Source organism: Megalops cyprinoides, chromosome 1 (genome assembly GCF_013368585.1).
Source record: "Megalops cyprinoides isolate fMegCyp1 chromosome 1, fMegCyp1.pri, whole genome shotgun sequence".
Classification (NCBI taxonomy): Eukaryota; Metazoa; Chordata; class Actinopteri; order Elopiformes; family Megalopidae; genus Megalops; species Megalops cyprinoides.
In genome coordinates, this window is record NC_050583.1 from 46,713,964 (window position 1) to 46,733,520 (window position 19,557).

At 50.1% G+C, this 19,557-nt stretch overlaps 1 protein-coding gene across 2 annotated transcripts in view; it reads left to right on the top strand.

The window, feature by feature from the left end:
• Positions 1-17,446, top strand: part of LOC118777887 (mitogen-activated protein kinase kinase kinase 4-like) — a 27,220-nt gene extending 9,774 nt beyond the window's left edge. The window contains exons 3-27 of one of the 2 annotated variants that reach the window (XM_036529129.1): positions 1-986; positions 2,741-3,001; positions 3,196-3,342; positions 3,705-3,862; positions 4,303-4,419; positions 4,538-4,637; positions 4,714-4,797; positions 5,199-5,477; positions 6,020-6,169; positions 6,923-7,084; positions 8,020-8,153; positions 8,266-8,344; positions 9,214-9,292; positions 9,824-9,917; positions 10,383-10,487; positions 12,143-12,243; positions 12,741-12,821; positions 13,175-13,366; positions 13,757-13,827; positions 14,217-14,333; positions 14,491-14,650; positions 14,825-14,947; positions 15,570-15,676; positions 16,387-16,566; positions 16,970-17,446. The exon at positions 1-986 is cut by the window's left edge and continues 198 nt beyond it. In XM_036529129.1, the coding sequence (XP_036385022.1) occupies positions 1-986; positions 2,741-3,001; positions 3,196-3,342; positions 3,705-3,862; positions 4,303-4,419; positions 4,538-4,637; positions 4,714-4,797; positions 5,199-5,477; positions 6,020-6,169; positions 6,923-7,084; positions 8,020-8,153; positions 8,266-8,344; positions 9,214-9,292; positions 9,824-9,917; positions 10,383-10,487; positions 12,143-12,243; positions 12,741-12,821; positions 13,175-13,366; positions 13,757-13,827; positions 14,217-14,333; positions 14,491-14,650; positions 14,825-14,947; positions 15,570-15,676; positions 16,387-16,566; positions 16,970-16,990 (4,088 nt within the window). In that variant the 3' untranslated portion in view covers positions 16,991-17,446. The remainder of the gene's footprint in view (positions 987-2,740; positions 3,002-3,195; positions 3,343-3,704; positions 3,863-4,302; positions 4,420-4,537; positions 4,638-4,713; positions 4,798-5,198; positions 5,478-6,019; positions 6,170-6,922; positions 7,085-8,019; positions 8,154-8,265; positions 8,345-9,213; positions 9,293-9,823; positions 9,918-10,382; positions 10,488-12,142; positions 12,244-12,740; positions 12,822-13,174; positions 13,367-13,756; positions 13,828-14,216; positions 14,334-14,490; positions 14,651-14,824; positions 14,948-15,569; positions 15,677-16,386; positions 16,567-16,969) is intronic. The other variant, XM_036529138.1, reaches the window with a different exon arrangement.
• Positions 17,447-19,557: the final 2,111 nt, after the last annotated feature.

Genomic DNA, 19,557 nt, shown 5'->3' on the forward strand with positions numbered 1-19,557 from the left:
TGCCGGTCTCCGTGCCCCCCTCGCTGGCCCGCACCCACCGGCAGACGTCCCGGTCCGACTGCCCCGCCGACCGCCTCAAGTTCTTCGAGACGCTGCGTCTCCTGCTGCGCCTCACCTCCATGTCATCCAAAAAGAAGGAGCGGGAGCAGCGGGGCCCCGAGCCTTCGGGCGTCCCGGGACACAGCACCGAGGTGGTGTGGCTGGAGCTGCAGGCCTGGCACGCCCGCCGCAGCGTGCCCGACCAGGACCTGTTCCTCTACAACGCCCGCAAGGACATCCCGGATACCATCGAGCGCGTGCTCACCTTCAGGGTGGACTACCGCGGGCTGGGGGCGCCGCCGCGGGCGGAGGGTGGGGCGTGGCCCGGGGGGGCGCACCTGCAGCGGCAGCGGCTGGCGCTGGAGCAGGTGAAGCGGGTGATGGGGCTGCTGGAGTCGGTGGAGGCACTGTACCCGTCCCTGCAGACCCTGCAGAGGGACTACGAGGGGTATGCCGCGCGGGACTTCCAGGCCAGGGTGCAGGCGCTCTGCCTGTGGCTGAACATCACGCAGGACCTCAACCAGAAGCTGTGGCTGATGGGGACAGTGCTGGGGCTGCGAGACCCGTCCCGCCTGGGCTGGCCCGTCTTCCAGAACCCCTCCCCGCGCTGCTCGCGGGCCGACGAGGACGAGGAGGAAGAGGAGGACGAAGCGGAGGAGGAAGAGGGAGACACGCTGGCCAATCTGGGCACTGCACTGTCGCCCTGCTCCCTGCACGAGCTCACCCGGCTACTTTCGGAGGAGGGGCTGGCCTGCCCGACGGGTAGCCCCGCCCCAGAGAGCGTCGGCCGGCCCGGGCCTCGCCCCTTCTCCATCTACCGGCCCTTCGTGGACAAAGCGCTAAAGCAGATGGGGCTTCGCAAGCTCATCCTGAGGCTGCACAAGCTGATGGGCCGCTCCCTGCAGAGGGCACGGGCGGCACTGCTCAGCCACGCCCCCACACAGGAGGTGAGGGCAGAGCTGGGGGTGGGGTGGGGCTGGAGGGCGGGGCGGTGGGGGGCTGGGGTGGGGTGTGGATGTGGGTTAGGGGGAGTGTCCAGAAGGAGAGAGTACAGTGAGGAGGCAAACAGTGGGGCTGGTGATACATGTGGAGGAGTGGAGTCCTTAGCTTAGACTAGGAGCACAAAGGGAGTGAGCTGGGTGTGGGTTGGTACAGGAGTGAAAAGGATCATGGGAGTTAGTTTTTTTTTAAATGTGTTTTTCTTTGCATGAGCTGAAGGTGTTGGTTTATATTAATGTGTCCTGGTGTTGATTCTCATTACCAAACTGCTCTGCTCTGAGGAATCTTTATTCTAGTGCCACTGGATCGGGTAGGGAGGGTGTGAAACAGGACCCAAGTGAAGCACCAGCTGGTCTTTCCGGATAGGAGCTCATTGATATTAACAACGGAAGATGCTGTTTGAAAGAGAGTGCATTCTGTGTTGTGGCCAACTTCAGCAACAGTCATATCCCACTCTCCCTTTGCATGAAACTGAAATTTTAGGTTTTCTCTCAAGCAGGTGGTTACTGTATTCATACACCTCATTTTTCCGTATTCAGTCAATAGATTGATGAGAGACACAAAATATGCGCTCATTTGAAATGCTTTTCTGTTGTTCTGAGGCCGAGCATTAAGCTACTCAGTAGAATGCACCAGTCAGTCAGATCAGAGGAAGATCAGAATGACTGTTTCTTCCCCCACAAGGAAACGGAGGGCATCATGGTTTCACTTTTACATTGGTTTCTGTGGTTTCTCTGAAAATGTGCCAGAACAGAGTGTTGTACACACTGCAGTTTTTACCACAGCAAGGAGCGGCTGTCTGATCGTTACCTTAAAAAGATGTGATAAAAAACACCCTTATCTGCATGCGATTTTTGGCCTCTTGTGAGCTGCTGAAGGAGTGGGAAACTCCAGTAGGGAGCGCTTTTTCTGTGGAGGCTTTCTTCTATCAGGAATGGCATCTTGGAGGAGGTGAGAGGGCCTCTCGAGAACTGAAAGCGTTTTAACCGCATAGCGAGGCGGATGACCTTCAATGACCTTTCTCGAGCAGCCTCAGCTGGCCCATTAGAGGTTGTCAGTTCTGTTTGGTTTAGTCCAAAAGCCGCTGCTGGATGGTTAGGACCGCCAGCCAATCGTTCTCTCTCTGGTTTTATTTGCATTTCATCAGTTTTGCCAATTATCACTTTTGACTTTCTCAATTGACAGTTACTGTAGGAGCCAAATGTTGCTGATAATTCAGTTGTAATTTTCTTTCTGTACACTGGATGTCACTGTTATTAATTGGGGTGCTCAGGTATATAGGTAGCCAAGTTCAATGTTGTGGTTAGGTGTTTGACCCCGGAAGGGCAAAGGGTTTGACCACTAGGTTCACGCTGGGCTCACGCCTGCTGTAGGCTGTACCGCGAGTTTGTTTGGTGTGGTGTTTTGTGAATGGACATTGAGCTTTATCTGTGGCTGCCAGGGAATAAATGAAGATTGCTTTGCCACTAAAGAACTGTCTGCGGACTCTTTGCTGAACAAACTGGTAGGCTTAGCAAATTTAGCAACGTCAAGTTGAGCGCGTCAGCCAGGTCATTCCTGGGGTTAAAACACTTCAGAAGTTCCGTATTAGACCGAACTTCTTTAACACTTACATTATGAATTGGCGTAGCGGCCGTCCTTAACGAGGACTGATTTGGAAGCTTTGCGACTCCATTCTCTGTCTCCTGTCTCTGATGCGCAGTTTTCGGAGTTCCCCGACCCGCTGCTCTACAGCGATTACCTGCCGGAACTGTCCCCTCACCTGGCCCACAGCACCCCTGGGTGCGAGGAGGCGGGGCCGGAGCGAGTCTCGTGGGAGGAGCTCCTGGCCATGGACCTGCCCTCTTTCCAGCCGGCGTTCCTGGTGCTGTGCCGAGTTCTGCTCAACGTCATCCATGAATGCCTGAAGCTCCGCCTCGAACAGAGACCTGCAGGAGAGCCATCGCTACTCAGCATCAAACAGGTCCGAAACTCACTCACTACTCGCTAACTCACTCATCCTCACTGCTCAGTGTCAAACAGGTCTGAAACTCACAAACTCACTCAGTCTCCCTGTGTCTCCCTGTCTGTGTGTGTGTGTGTGTGTGTGCGCGCGCGTGTGTATGTGTGTGTGTGTGTGTGCACGTATGTGTGTATGTGTGTGTGCGCTCCTTGCAGCTGGTGCGTGAGTGTAAGGAGGTTCTGAAGGGCGGTGCTCTGATGAAGCAGTATTACCAGTTCATGCTATGTGGCGTCGTCACCGACCCCCTGCAGGCCAATGGCAACATTGATGACTTCGAGGAGGACCTGCACAAGATGCTGATGGTAGGACCTGCAGACCAAGCGCCACCGCTGTCCACCTGCACAGACATACCAGTCCACCTGCGCAGACATACCAGTCCACCTGCGCAGACATACCTGTCCACCTACACAGACATACTGTACCTGTCCACCAGCACCACACCAGTCCACCTGCACAGACATACCTGTCCACCTGCGCAGACATACCTGTCCACCTGCGCAGACATACTGTACCTGTCCACCAGCACCACACCAGTACCCCTGCGCAGACATACCAGTCCACCTGCGCAGACATACCTGTCCACCTGCACAGACATACTGTACCTGTCCACCAGCACCACACCAGTACACCTGTGCAGACATTACAGTGCCCTGTGCCTCCACAGGTGTATTTTGACTACATGCGCAGCTGGATCCAGATGCTGCAGCAGCTGCCACAGGCGTCTCACAGCCTGAAGAACCTGCTGGAGGTGGAGTGGAGCTTCACCAAGGTCATCACTCCCTACATCCGCGGGGGAGAGGCCCAGTCTGGACGCCTCTTCTGGTCAGCATCTCTTTAGAGTCCCAGTTTAAGCCCCCCCACTATATCTGTCTTTCTCCCTATCCCTTCATTACTTTTCTCCTCCACCTCCCATCCTCCTTATCTCTCTCCCTCTCTGTCTTTCTCTCTCTGTCCACTCCCTTCCCGCTCTTTCTTTCATTTCTTTCATCTCCATTTTAACTCTCTTCCCCTAGCTAATAGCTATCCATTCCTTTCTCTCACCCTCCCTCTCTCCTTCTCTTTCTCTCCCTCCCCCCTCTATCTCTCTCTCTCTCTCTCTCCGTCCCTAACTATTTAATTCGGTTAATTCCACTGGGCCTTTTCACTGTCAGAATTTTTGTCAGCTTTTTATCAGTCACTTCAATTAACAAGTAACTTATACTCACTCAGTCACTCACTGACTCATTCAGTCACCCCCCCCGCCTCTCTCTCTTTGCCCACAGTGACATTGCGAGGATGCTGCTTAAGTCTACAGGAGACTTCCTGGAGGCGGGGCTACAGAGGAGTGGCAATGAATTCTGGGAAAGTGCAGATGACATTTCGCCCTTGGGAGAGATCAGGTGAGCTGGGCTGTACAATGTGGACCTCTGGAATGTATGCGTCGAACACTGATGATGTCATAATGGATTCCTGTGGAATGATGTCATAATAAACTGTCAAATGTCACGTCACGTGCAGGCGCTCGGTCATCGAGACGAGCCGCTCACTGAAGGAGCTCTTCCATGAGGCGAGGGAGAGGGCGTCCAAAGCGCTGGGCTTCGCCAAGATGCTCCGCAAGGTGAGGGTCACTGTCAGCCGCCACCCCCGTGCCCCCCCGCCCCCACCCTCCTCATCCTCACTGCTCCTCTCTGCAGGACCTGGAGATCGCCGCCGAGTTCACCTTCTCTGCCAGCCTGCCCACCTTCCTTGAGGCTCTGAAAGAGAGGAACTATGTAAAGGTGAGCTGCTTCTCTTCTTATCTCTCGTTTGCGCTGCTGTTCCTGACTCTCTGGTTGTGCTGTTTTCCTCTGTCATGTGGACCAGCTGTCTCTATTTGTTTAATGTCCATTCCACACATCTTTCTCTCCCACCCCTCTCTGCTCCTGTCTATTTCTTGCTTTCTACCTCTTTCTCTCCCTCTCTATCCCTCTCCTTCCTGCTCTTTCCTCCTGTCTCTCCCTCTCTTCCCCCTCCCTCCCGCTATATCCCTCTCTCTCCTCCCCTCTTTCCCTCTCTCCCTCTCTATCCCTCCCTCTGTGTCCCTCTCCCTACCTCCCTCCCTGCCCCTGTATCCCTCTCCCTCCCTCTCCCTCTCTCTGATCTTCTCTCTCTCCCTCCCTCCCTCTGTCCCTCTTTCCAGGTGCAGATTCCAGGGCTGGATGAGCTGCAGGTGTTCATTCCGAGCCGCCTGGCCCCGCAGCGTGACATTGTCCTGCAGCTGCTGAGGGCGGCGGCCGGGAAGGACTGTTCTAAGGAGCCGGACGAGATCCTGGACGAGATCTCCGATGAGGCCTACCTGCTGCTGAGCAAGCATGGAGCCTGGGACTCGCCTGCGGAGGCCAGCTGGCCGCAGTGGGAGGGCAGCCTGCTAAAGCTGCTCCCTCAGGTGGAGACTGTGGACACCCTCCGGGCCATGAAGGTGGGCTGCGCATTTATGTGTCATATGATACAAGGTTTTTTTTTAACTCTCAGCAAGCGCCTGCTAGTAATTAACTTTTGAGTTTTAGGGGTGGCAGTGTAGCATAGTGATAAGGAGCACGGCTTGAAACTGAAAGGTTGCTGGTTCAATTCCCTGCTGGGGTACTGCTGCTGTGTCCTTAGGCAGGGTATTTAACCCAAAATTGCCTCAGCGAAATATCCAGCTGTATAGAAGATGGATAAAATGTAAAAATTGTAACCTATGTAAGTGGCTCTGGATAAGAGCATCTGCTAAATGCCACTAATCTAATACAACATTTCAGTTTAGGTGTGAGTACATTCTGAACTATACATACAGTTATTATCTGTGTTCCTTTGAAGCCAGTCTGTAAAGAAAGCAATTTTGAAATGTGTCACTACACGGTGACGGTTGGATGTGTATTCTGGGAAAATGAGTGAGTCGTCTTGTTAAATATTAAATGCAGTGATTCATAATCACTCCGCCTCTCCCCCATCTGACCCCCCTCACTCCCTGTCTCTCAGGTGGAGAACCTGCTGCTGATAGTGATGCAGTCGTCCAGCTTGTCAGCCCAGCGCAGGGCGTTCCAGCGCCCCCTGGAGGACCTGGTGACCCTGCGGAGCGAGCAGACATCCAGCCAGCCGGTCATTGCAGGAGCTCTGGAGCAGCTGAAGGTAATGCTGCCCCACGGTCTCTCTGCCATACTGCTGACCAGGTGCTCTCACTACACTTTGGTCAACTGCACAGTCTCTCTGTCATACTGTTGCCAATTGGCAAGTGGTCTTACTCTCCTGTGGTCGACCGCATAGTGTGGTTCTCCCAGAATCATCCATGTGGTCTCACAATCCAACCACCAACCATGCTGTCTCTCTCTGTCATTCATGTGGTTGACTGTGTGGTCTGTCATGACATGAAAAAATTGTAACCTATGTAAGTCACTGTGATTAAGAGCGTCTGGTGAATGACAATAATTTAATGCAATGTCTCCTAGAGTCGACTGCATGGTCTCCAGCTACCAGCCAGGCTGTCTGTCTGTTCCTCTGTCAGTTATATAGCTGTGAAATCTTGAAATCTTGCTCTACACCGTCAACCATGCGGTCTCTCTCTCCTCTGTGATGTTAATCATGTGGTTTCACTGTTTGGTCTCCTCGATCTCTAGAATGAATCTCCTGTGAATTGCGAGGGTGTTGCATGCATTGCATCACATTTTGAATGTCTCATATTCAGTGTGACTTGCAGACCTTATACCATACATGCTTTGCAGTGTATTAATAGAGCTAGATCTTAACTGGAGTAGTGCAACTGAAGGCCCTTCATTAGGCAGTGGAGTTCCAGGTGGGATTGGAACCCGTGGAAACTTTTGCTTAGAATGAGTGTGTGTTAAGTAACTGTGATCTGAGACAGTGGTGTGTCCCCCATCCCCCCAGAATGAGGCCCTGCAGCTTTGCATCAAGATCAGCGCAGCCATTGACCGGGTGGAGTACATGTTCACCTCCGAATTCGAGGCGGAGGTGGAGGAGTCCGAGTCACCCACCCTGCAGCAGTACTACAGAGAGGCCATGATCCAGAGCTTCAACTTTGCCTTCGAGGTCAGGAGTCAAGACGTTAATATATTTATTGCAACAACCCTTATGCATACACATTTACAGAGTTTTGCATAGCTCCCTTGTAGGCATGCTCCATGCTCAACAAATCAGGGTTTCAGGGTAGAACATACTTCAGAGCAGTGAAAAGTATTGGCCAAATCTCTGTCACCATAGCTGGTGCATGTCACTGGGTCAGTGTCATATTTACATGTCATTTGAGTATGTGGGAGAACCTGTATGAAGTTGTACAGCTCTCAGGAAGCTACAGTGTTTCGCCGTGGCCTTGATTATGTGTTTAGACTGTGTTTCAGTCTCCAAGAGATTAATTGGTTAATTGAGTGGCAAGTCCTCTACAATTTTGAAATCAGAGACAAAGCAGTGATGGAGGCAGCTCGGGACAATGTTTGACCTGCTGACTGCAACCAGTCATAGTGTTTAGTAAAGCCTGTTCATTGGTTCCTACGAGTCAGTGATTGACAGCACATAGTAGCTCCACCCATTATGGGGGGACATGAATAGAGCTGGACCTTCTTTGTCTGTAGCCAAACTAGAAAAATCAGATTCATATTTTTATTTAGCTCTTGCATGCCACTCTTTCTTTACTTGGTTAATTAAGGTGGTGGAACACTTTGCTGTGCTCTAATTGAAAATAAGGTTCAGCTGCTTTGAATTGTCCCAGATGCAGTGAAATAAAATGTGTTTGACAGAAAATGGAAACCACTGTGGGAAATGTGACATCTTTAACAGTTGCTTAATCACGATAGCCTTTGGCTGCCTATCCAGCTGTGTGAGGGGAGATCAGACATCAGACAGGATAAAATGCATTTGACAGAAAATGGAAAGCATTGTGGGAAATATGATATTTTTAACAGTAGGTGGTTGTGTGAGCTGAGGTCAGTCAGCAGGCTAACGGCCTTCGGGGTCCCTCTCTGCCTCAGTACCATAAGGAGGTGGTGCGGCTGATGTCTGGGGAGTTCCGGCAGAGAATCGGGGAGCGCTACATCACCTGTGCCCGGAAGTGGATGATCCATGTCCTGACCAAGTGCGAGAGTGGGCGGGGCACACGGCCTAGGTGGGATGGCCGTCGCTAGGGGCAACGGGGGGAGTGGAGGAGGAAGCGTGTGTGATTTTGCTGAGTTATTATTGTTGCAGAAATATATGACCGTTTCCGTCTTTGTTTTCAGGTGGGCCACTCAAGGCTTCGACTTCCTGCAGTCCATTGAGCCGGCGTTTATTTCCATTCTGCCAGAGGAAGACTTTCTGGTAAACCACGCTAAGAAGCTGCCATAATTAGTACACTGTAATTAATGATTGCTATTCTTTGTAGAAATGTTGTTTCTTTGTGTGTGCGTGTAAGAGAGTTTCCAGGTTTCCCAGTGTGTGTATGTGTGTTTATGTCTGTGTGCTTGTGAAAATGAGTTTGCAGATTGCATGGTCTGCTTGTGTGGATGAGTTTGCTTGTATGAGGTTTTAAAGGAGTCCGTTTACTGCAGTACCTTCGCTATGTCTGCCTCACAGCCTGTGACTTCAGTGTGTGAGTGTGTGAGTGTGTGTGTGTATATGTGTGTGTGCGTGTGTGTGTGCGTGCGTGTGTGCGTGTGTGTGTGTGCGTGTGCGTGTGTGTGTGTGCGTGTGTGTGTGTGCGCGTGTGTGTGTGTGTGTATGCGCGTGTGTGTGTGTGCGCGTGTGTGTGTGTGTGTGTATATCCACATATTAATTTGAACCTGCAACATATGTAAGTCACTCTGGATAAGAGTGTCTGCTAAATGAGAAAAATGTAATGAAATCATATAGCCTGATTTTGGGGCAGCAGTGTATGATATTGTTTAAGGAGCACGGTAATTAACCCACAATTGCTTCAGTAAATATCCAGCCGTATAAATAGCTAACATTGTACAAAAAAAATGTACCCAGTGTAAGCTGCTGTAGCTAAGTGTGAGTGCTAAATGCCAATAGTGTAATGAAATGTGTTTTTGTTTGTTTGCATGCTGCTTATATCTTGCATGTTATATGTATTACTGTCTATGTGATACTGGCTGTATGTATTGCACGTTGTGTGTTTTATGCTGTATGATGTATGAAATGATGTGTGTATGTTATATGTTGTGTAAAAGTGTATGATTCTCTCTCAGAGTCTGCAGGCTTTGATGAACGAGTGTATTGGTCATGTGATCGGGAAACCTCACAGTCCAGTCAGTGGCCTGTACATCGGTAAGAGCTTTAGCCCAACTTCCTGTCCAACAGCCTAACTTCCTGTCCAACAGCCCAACTTCCTGTGTAACACCATAGTCATGCTTTAATTACACATCCAAACTTCCTATCCATTAACCCTACCTCCTGTCCAACACCTTACGTTACATTATTGTCATTTAGTAGATGCTCTTAGCCAGAGCAACTTACACAGGTTATAATTTTATCCATGGGTGTAGGTGGATATTTACTGACACAATTTACTGGGTTAAGTACCATGCCAATGGATACAACAGCAGTGTCCCAGCGGGGAATCAAACCAGCAGTTTTTCAGTTATGAGCCCTTCTCCTTGCTGTTATGTCATACACCTCCGCCCTTCTGTAACTGAACAACCCAACTTCCTGTCCAACACCAAGATTACTGGGCCCATGTGTTGGGTGGTGTTGGGGGGTGGGTGAATGAGCTCATGTGTTGGGTGGTGTTGGGGAGTGGATGAGTGGGTTCATGGTTTGGGTGATGACATCACAGATGTTGTTATTTTGTGTCCTCAGCCACGAGAAACAGCCCTCGGCCCATTAAGGTTCCCCGTTGTCATAGCGACCCCCCAAACCCCAACCTGTTCATGCCCAACACCGACGGCTTCAGGTAGGCGGAGTTCAACCCTGGAAATGACAAACCAGGAACAGACACTTCCCTCTTCTACAAGGGTCATTCAGTGTGTGTGAATCTGAATCTGTGTGTGAATGAGTGTGCATATGTCTGTGTGTGTGTGTGTGTGTGCGCGTGCGCGCGTGTGTGTTTGTGTGTCTGTCTGTGTGTGTATGTGTGTACCTGTATGTGTGTATGCTCTTGCCTCCATGGTCCCTGGTAGCATCTTCTTAGCCTTGAACAGGATTGAACAGCGTGCGGAGAAGTCCACCTCTGGTAATTAGCAAAGTTTCTTTAAAAATGGCTGAAGGCCTTCATTCAGTATCTGAACAATGGAATCTAGTTCATTCTCCGGACCTTTGTTTGCGTGTGTGTGTGTGTGCGTGTGTGGATGTGTCTGGCAGGTCCTTCCCTCCCCTGTGTACCTAAAGTTGAATCTCTCAGTGTGTGTTTCTGCCACAGCTCTAGGAGTCTCCCCTGTGACCTTCGGACCTCCCCCCGCCCCGCCCCCCAGGGCGTTGGGGAGCCCAGTCACCCCAAACCCATCAGCGTCCCCTCTGACCTCAGGTAGCCCACTGATATCCCAGAGTATTGTTTTCCCCCCTACTATGACCTCATGAGGGAGTCCCTCCTCCCTTTCTATGACCTCATAAAGTAGTCAATCCACCCCCACTGCCATCTGATAGCATTGTCTCCTTCCCCTCTATGACCTCATAAAGCAGTCTATGGCATCATAAACCAGTGACGGCAGTTACCTAAGACAGCATTGACTTCCCTCACTGATGTCAACAACAGTTGCCCTTGCCCACAGTGGCACTGCGCCCACCTCATATTACCTTATATGGTCTAAGCCACACCCCTTCACCCCCTCCTCCACCAGTCCCCTGTCTCTGAGCATGGGTCTGCTCCACTGCATTCTGTTAACATTTGATCATGTGACTTGATCATGTGACTAATGTATGTTGCGTTTTGCACTGATAGCTGAAATTGGATCGGGAGAGAACAGGAAATCGTTTCATTTTCTGTTTGAATGCCTGAAAAGCTAGCCTTTGAAATGAAGACCTGCTTACACTGCAATGCATCTGTTTATCTGGCAGACCTTTTTATGAATAGCATCTTCCGAAGACCGCTTACGGTTCTGGTTCTCCCTCTGCACGCGTTGAGGCTGCTTGCTGTGCCTGTGGGACAGAACCAAGCCGAACGGGTAGCAATCAGAATCAGAATTCATCAGAATCAGAATCAGAATTCATTCCATCCTCACCCCGTTTTATGTGTGTGTCCTGCACTACTCTTGTTGTTAGTTGTTACAGTACTGTTGGATGGTATTTGTTGTCACCATGTAAATCATTGTGTGAACGCACTACGAGAGACACTGGAACCGGAGTCAAATTCCTTGTATTTGTAAAGCCATACTTGGCCAATAAACACTGATTCTGATTCTACAGAAAAGACCCCCTGCCTCATGGGTTGCTCCAGTAGTTCTGTCTGAGTGATCCCTTTTTCAGCGGAGCGAGCGGGATTTAAAGTGCCAGGGGTGTAAACAAATGCTACCATGGGTTGCAGGGAGATGAATGGGGTAATAAGTAATCCTGTTAAACTTTTGTTGCATGTTTCTGATGGTACCGTCTGCAGGTGTCTCTGCATCCTTTCTGGAGGGAAAGCATGTCTTTCAGTGTTATGACATGACTTTGTGTGTATAGTTCTGATTGGCTGATTCGAATGTTGTGAGAGGCAAGTAATGTTCGTACATACGGTATTCCACTGTAGAGCTGGAACCAGGCTGACTCATACCCCTTTTCCACTGTAGAGCTGGAACCAGGCTGGCTCATCACTACTGTTTGTCTGTGTCCAACTCTGAGAATGAACGAGAGGGAGAGGTGTGTGTGAGAGAGTGTGAATACAAATGCATTTGTCTAATGAGTCCTCCTGCTTGAGCTGGTCCCCTTACATTCCCAACATGTGGAGATACATTTTCTTTCATTGTTAGCAACAGGCAGGAATGTGCTAGAAGGATTACCTTGTTGAACGCATCTTTGGCTAACTGGGGTGACAGATGGGGGAGATAGATACTGACTGTAGGATGGGGAGAGGGAGACTCTTGGCTCAGAGCAATTGGGCCTTGGAGCGGCGAGTGTATGGGTGAGCCTGCGTGGGTGTGTGTGTGTGTGTGCATGTGTGTCCAAGTGTGTGTTTGACGGTACTCAACGCTGTCCCCTACACAGAGGCTCCAATCTCCATGACAACGACCGGCTGTCGTCGGGGGCACCTGAACAGCAGTTTAAGTCGCTTAGCCGCCACTCCAGCCCCACAGAGGACAGGGAAGGTAGGAGCAGCTGCCCTGTCCGTATGTCTGTCTGTCCATCTCACTCAGCTTTCCATCCTCTGTCCAGCCACCTTCTCTCCCTCCCTTTCTTTCTTTGTCAGAGAGACACTCAATACAAACTGCTTTATTGTCATGATATACTCCATGTATTGTGCCTCTTGCCAAAGCGTTAAAGTTAATAAGTAAGAATCTGCAATCAACACAGTCATGGAGAGGTTAGTTTCTGCTTAATTGTGTCTGTCATCCTGCACTTTCTCTTCCCTGTCCATGTGTCTGTCTGGCCTGTTTTTCCATCCCCTCGTTCTGTCTGCCACACCTCTGGTTCTGTCTCCGTCTCCTTCTCTCTCCCTTCTTTCTTTCTCCTTCTCTCTCTCTGAACTCCTTCTGCCCCTCTCTCACACATCCTGTCTTTTTCTCATCTGCGTAAGCATGCTTTTTTTTCTGTCAGTCTGTCTGTCACTGCATCTTACTGTCTTGTCTGTCTGTTCTCTGGCCAGAGCCCTATTACCCAAAGGTGGACCCAAATGCCACTGCAAGACGCAGCTGGGAGCTTCGAAACTTCATCAGTCAGTCTAAAGGTAAGAGAGAAGCGACTGTGGAATTAGCCCTCTTTGGCAGTGGGGGTGGGTGGAGTTAGCCCTCTTTGGCAGTGGGAGTGGGTGGAGTTAGCCCTCTTTGGCAGTGGGGGTGGGTGGAGTTAGCCCTCTTTGGCAGTGGGAGTGGGTGGAGTTAGCCCTCTTTGGCAGTGGGGGTGGGTGGAGTTAGCCCTCTTTGGCAGTGGGAGTGGGTGGAGTTAGCATTCATTGGCAACAGGTGTCACTTTTTATGTTGCTGTGAGGTTTGCTTTTGTCGGCACAGTTTATAGGGTGGGTGCAGTCATTGACCATCAGGGGGCAGCATTGTCAATCTGTGGACGTTTCCCCCGCCACAGACACGGCAGCGAGGCAGAGCCCCATGGAGGCGGTCCGGCGCTCAATCCGCTCGTTTGAGGAGCAGCGCTATGCTCTCATGAAGCAGCGCAACATCATCGGCCAGGTGTGCCACACGCCCAAGTCCTACGACACCGTCATGCATGTTGGCCTCCGCAAGGTCACCTTCAAGTGGCAGAGAGGCAACAAGATCGGTACGCTGCCCCTCATTGGTCCCTTTTGCTTTCCTCTCATAATAATGTGCGCTGAGCACCCATTCTCTATCCCCCCACTCTCTCTCTCTGACCCCCTCTGTCTGCACCTGTAAATCTGACAACACTCACTGTGCTGCACCCACTTCTCACCACTTCTGTCCTCTCCCTGACCCCCCTCCAGCCCTTCCCCCTGACCCCCTTCCAGCTCCCCTCTGTCCCCTCCCCCACCCCCTAATTTGATGTTTCACCTGAATCTGTTCTCATTCACACGGTGAAACACATGTGTGGCTGTTGCTGTTCCTGATGAATAGCTGGGCAGACAGGTGGGAGAGCTAGTCTCTGGCTGCAGGAGTGTTTTCAGTGTTCAGTTCTGACTGGGCGTGTCCGCAGGTGAGGGGCAGTATGGGAAGGTGTACACCTGCATCAATGTGGACACTGGAGAGCTCATGGCCATGAAAGAGGTGGGTGTGGTCTGTGTGTGTTTACCTGTTGAGAGGTGAGTGTGGTGTGTGTGTTTACATGGAGTAACTGTTTGGATTCAAGTCTGTCTGTCTGGCATTGTCCTCAAAAAGAAACAATTCAACAGAATCTGCTTCACCACAGCGGCAGAGAAGTACTAAGTGAAGTCAATGCCATAGTAATGTCATAAATTATGTTATTATTTATTGATATATTGGTTGCTGTTGTTTATCTGTGTTAATATCTTTGTTAAATACTTTGTTAAATACTCTTGATCTATCCCAGTTGAAAGGGGTAATTTTGGTGGTGGCCAAACTGTGTTGTTTTTGATTGTGAGTCAAATGTGTCGATTGACTCCAGCTGTTTGTTTTGCTCTGTGTTGTGAGTCCAGATCAGGTTTCAGCCCAACGACCATAAAACAATAAAGGAGACAGCAGATGAGCTGAAAATCTTTGAGGGAATAAAACACCCCAACCTGGTGCGCTACTTTGGGGTGGAGCTACATCGGGTGAGGAAGTGTATGTGTGTATGTGTGTATGTGTGTGTGTGTGTGTGTGTGTGTATGTGTGTGTATGTGTGTGGACTTTTAAAGAGACTTTCAAAGAGATCTGAAACTCACTGACTCACTTGACTGACTCCCTTTATGTCTGTGTGTGTGTGTGTAGGAGGAGATGTACATCTTCATGGAGTTCTGTGATGAGGGAACTCTGGAGGAGGTGTCCAGACTCGGACTGCAGGAGCATGTCATCCGCCTCTACAGCAAACAGATCACCACGGCAACCAACGTGCTCCATGAGCACGGCATCGTGCACCGTGACATCAAGGGTGAGTGCTTTTCTCTGCCCCTCTCTGTCATTCCCCACCCAGCAATTATTCTCCACCCACTTCTGCTAGTACCCGCCCACTTTGAGGCACTCCCATCTGCTCTCCGCCCCTCTCCCCGATAAATGCCTGATCCAGGCAGCCCCTTCTGACCTCTGACTTTTGACCCCCGTTAAGGAGCCAACATCTTCCTCACGTCGTCGGGCCTGATCAAATTGGGCGATTTTGGCTGTTCAGTGAAACTAAAGAACAACGCCCAGACCATGCCAGGGGAGGTGAACAGCACCCTAGGAACGGCAGGTGAGTGTTGGCAGGGGGCGGGGTTTGGGTTTAAATCCCAAGTTGGGTGCTGTTTCTGCTTTGAGCATACTGCCTCACCTGGACTTTTTCAGTCAATACCTAACTATATGAATGAGAAATGGGCGGCTAAGCAAGTTAATACTGTGGTGTTGTAGTCTTAATGAAGGGACACAGAGAGAAATGGTTAAACTCAAAGTGTTTCTTAGCCATGGCCATGTGGGTGATTGCATCTAAATAACACTAATTATTCAGTAGTACTTCATTGCACTGATGACCCCAAACAGGTTTGTAGGAGATGGTGGCTGCACTGCCCTGTTGCATGTGTCCAGGAGGTGGAGCCATTGTGCCACGTTTTGCTTTTTGAAATACGCTGTAATTCCTAAGTATTATAATGGATATTGGCATTAATGCCCTCCCTTCTTGTGTGTGATTAGAATTGAGGGTCAGAAGGCCTGTTTCTCTGAACATTTTTGATGGCTCCACATGAAGGTGTTGCACATTTTATTTGTGATATTTGGCATTATTTGTCAAGGTTTCCTCAGTTAATTCGTTGCTCTTTCTCTCTCTCTCTCCCTCCCTCTCTCTTGCCCTCTCTCTCTCTGACGGTACCTTTGTCCCATAGCGTACATGGCCCCTGAGGTCATCACGAGGGCGAAGGGCGAAGGTCACGGCCGGGCAGCTGATATCTGGAGTCTGGGCTGTGTCATCATCGAGATGGTGACGGGGAAGGTGCGCTTCTCGACCTCTGACCCCTGACCTCTCTCTGTCCTCCCGCCTTCATCCTCTCTCCGCCCCCTTTCTTTTCTGCAGTATCTCACAGCGACTCCAGACACTGTGTTGGGGTTGAATACCATGCTGGTCACTGTGTCTGCATGTCTCACACATGATCTCTCAGTATAGCAGATGCTACCTCTCACATGCAGTGCTTTATCTGCAGATTTGTCCATATGCACACGCAGCTGTTCACAACATCAAACACACCACCCCTCTATTGTAAGACCAAGCCTCAGCAGAGCTTGATGGTGGTTATTTCACTGACCTCCTGGTCTGACACTGTTGCTCTTTCAACTTGAATGGATACCCTTCTGTTCTCTTGTGCTGGAAGTCACTCTGGATAAGAGCATCTGCTAAAATAAATGTAATGTAACGTAATGTAATCTCAGACCCTGGTGCAGTTAAGTACCCTGCATCTTTAGCTGGTCATGGGTACAGCTGCAACAGACACACTCAGTCAATGTGGGTTAAAAAGTAAACTTAATTATCAAACCTAGATCAATTTTGTGCAGATACTCTGATCTCTACAGTGTGTGGATTTCTTGATGTTACACAGTTGGTGAATAAGGTGAGCTATCCAGGTGTTTAAAGATCAGTGAATCAGTGATCTGAAAGGATACTCCCTCTGTCTTTGTGTCTGTGTTTGTGTGTGTGTGTGACTGCAGAGGCCGTGGCACGAGTACGAACACAACTTCCAGATCATGTACAGGGTGGGCATGGGCCACAAGCCGCCCGTCCCGGAGAAGCTGAGCGCCGAGGGGAAGGACTTCCTGGCGCACTGCCTGGAGAGCGACCCCAAGCAGCGCTGGACTGCCAGCGCGCTGCTGGACCATCCCTTCGTCAAGGTCAGACACGCATAGACGCATGCGCGGGCACACGTCCAGACACCTGCGCAGACACCTGCGCAGACACCTGCGCAGACACCTGCGCAGACACCTCCGCAGACACCTCCGCAGACACATGCGCAGACACATGCACAGACACGTCCAGACACCTGCGCAGACACATGCGCAGACACATGCACAGACACACATCCAGACACCTGCGCAGACACATGCACAGACACATGCAGACACGCACACAGAAGCGTTTGCAGACACATGTGCATCTACATATGTAGGCACAGACCCTCCCATAGTCTGTTTGTCTCTCACATACACTCGCAGACAGACAGACGGACATTGGCTAACCTGATCCTTCGTTCAGCTTCTCATTGGTTACCATGGTCACTGTCCCTGTCATTCTCAGGTGTGCACAGATGAAGAATGAATGGAAAGTTTGGTCCAGCATACCTCGCCGTGTACCTCATACACAAAATACTGTATGTAATATTTACAAGCAAATGTGTTCTGAAGAAACAAGAAGACCCTCAGCCATGATGCCTTTTTAAACAGACGCTCGAGGCCAACCCTTCCCAGCATGCACCTCTGTAGAGAAATCCCAGCAGATGAGCAAGTGGTTTACACACAGCTCTGTGGTGGCATTGTATTCTGTTTTACACGCAATGGGGGGAGGTTGTAAATTCTTGTATATAGAATATTGTAAAGAATTATACCCCATTTTGGAGCTGCTGTGTTATTCTGGATGAATTAAAAGCAACAAGTACAGAGAATTTAAATGAGCACTTTCCCCCGGCCAGGTGTGTAAGGAGAGTTGGGGAGTGGGGGTGGGGGGTCGTGGTTACCTGTGTCGGCAGGTAGGGAGCAGTCTCCACCTGCTTTTCAAGCCCAGCATGTCAAAGCTGCGTGATCTGATCCCAGAATGTTGAGCTAGGTGAAGGGTAAGGGGGAATGTTCCTCTACCTGGCAACCTGCTTCCACATCAAGGGCTGGGAGACTCAGCAGTGAAGAATAAAGTTTTATTCTTTTTTTTTTTTTTTAGGTGAATACCGCATTTCTCTCGCCTTAATGCAAATGCGGTCATTAAGGGCTGCTGTATTTAAGTGTACGTGCGTGTGTGAGTGTGTATGTGTCTGTGTGTGAATTCTGAACTTTCCTGGTCTTACAGTGCCATGTGAATTGTTTCGTTGAGATACATTTTTAAAGGGTTGTGTTGTGGTTCATTAAAAAAAGAATGCTTACTACTGCGCACAGACCACTAAAAGGGTGGACCGCACTCGGCCGCTGTTCTAAAGAATGTTGGGATGGTGACAGCTCCAGCTACACCTTACTGAAACTCTGGTGCCCGACAGTTCTGGAATGTTGTCGTGTTCCGTTCTGGTTCTGTTCCGTTCCGTCTCATCACACCCTGGGCTACCTACCGGCTTCTGTACACTTGCCCACCACACGGTTTCCTCTGTACAATAAACTCCATGTTTCAGGAGATTTTACTCGTGTCAGTTGGATTGTTTGGACTGGTGAGACCTGTAAAGTAGCTGTTGCACAGAGTCTCTCCACAACTTTTCAAAGCAGCCTTGGGTTTGGGTTCCTCATTCCATTCTGTTCCATAGGTTATTGATGTCTGCTCGTACAAACACTCCGCCTCTGTCTCTAATTTGGGTTGATGCTTCTTAAACCTCTTGCAGCCTTTCCATCTGAGTGGATTTATTTGTCTGCCGAAAATCCACTTTTACCATGAACGTTTTATTGTTTGAGTTATTTAGCTATCTCTGGCTGCCCTCTGGCTGCCCCGGTGTTATTTTAAGCTGGAAGAGCTGCAGAGAACCTCAGGAGCTGATCTAAAAGGAGCTGCTGTCTCCCGCACTCACCAGCCGTGGCATTACAGGGTTTCAGTGTTGGTGTTACGAAGCGTAACAAACAGCAGCTGTAATGCTCATCTGACATATTGTACGACTGAAGGTTACAGTTTATGTCACTGTTGAATAATCTGCCCTTTGTAGATTCAGAAAAAGAATTCCATTATAAAAACTGCACACAGCCCACACAAACTGTTCCGTCGATTCCGTCTGTGTGTGTGTGTGCTTGTGTGCGCGTGTGTGCGCGTGTGTGTGCGTGTGTGTGTGTGTGTGTGTGTGCGTGCACTTGCATGAAGCCTCTCAGAGACAGGGGTATTTGCCCCTCAGGTTTTCAGCCCAGCTCTCATGCTGCATTGTGTCTGCAGAATAAAGCCCATTTCATTCCTCACATTCCTGCCTGGCTGTAAACGCCATCAGCGCTGCTGTTTCCCCCATGAGCTCAGGGTGCCTCAGCCGCCCGTTTCCTCTGCTGCTTACTCTCTCATTAGGCTGCCGTTTGACTGCTGCATTTTACTGCTTTCTGTGTAAAAATTAACCCAGTTTATTTGTGTGGGCGGAGCCTCCTTTTATGAGCTAGGATTTAGGCGGCGGCAAAGAGCCGGTCAGCACAGGGGATGCAGGCCAGGGCAGGGTCTGATAAAGTACCACTGCCTCTGGAGCTGGTGATTGCAGATGTGAACTTTTGCTGACTTGTACTTCAAATGCATGAATACATCTGTCATTGCCGAACGCTTGATAATGGACTTGGGGCGGCAGTGTAGCATAGGGTAAGGAACAGGGCTGGTAACCGAAAGGTTGCCAGTTTGATTCCCCACTGGAGCACTGTGGCTGTACCCTTGGGGAAGGTATTTAACCCAGAGTTGCCTCAGTAAATCATTGCCCAGAAGCTGCAACATTTTGATGGGACTCCTTCTGGACCAAGACGTAAGTGCTGGTGTACTGCGTATCTCTTTGCCAGGCCTGCTAGGGTGTCGGGGCTTTGGTGCTGAAACATGAATGGGTGCCCCCTTTCACGCCGGTCCAAATCTGCGCTCCCCTCTCTCTGAATGTCACCCGCTTCCTCGGCAGTCGTCCACATAGATTACATCACCTGATGTTCTTAGCAGACAGCCGAGTATAGCATCTTACATCCATGAGGATT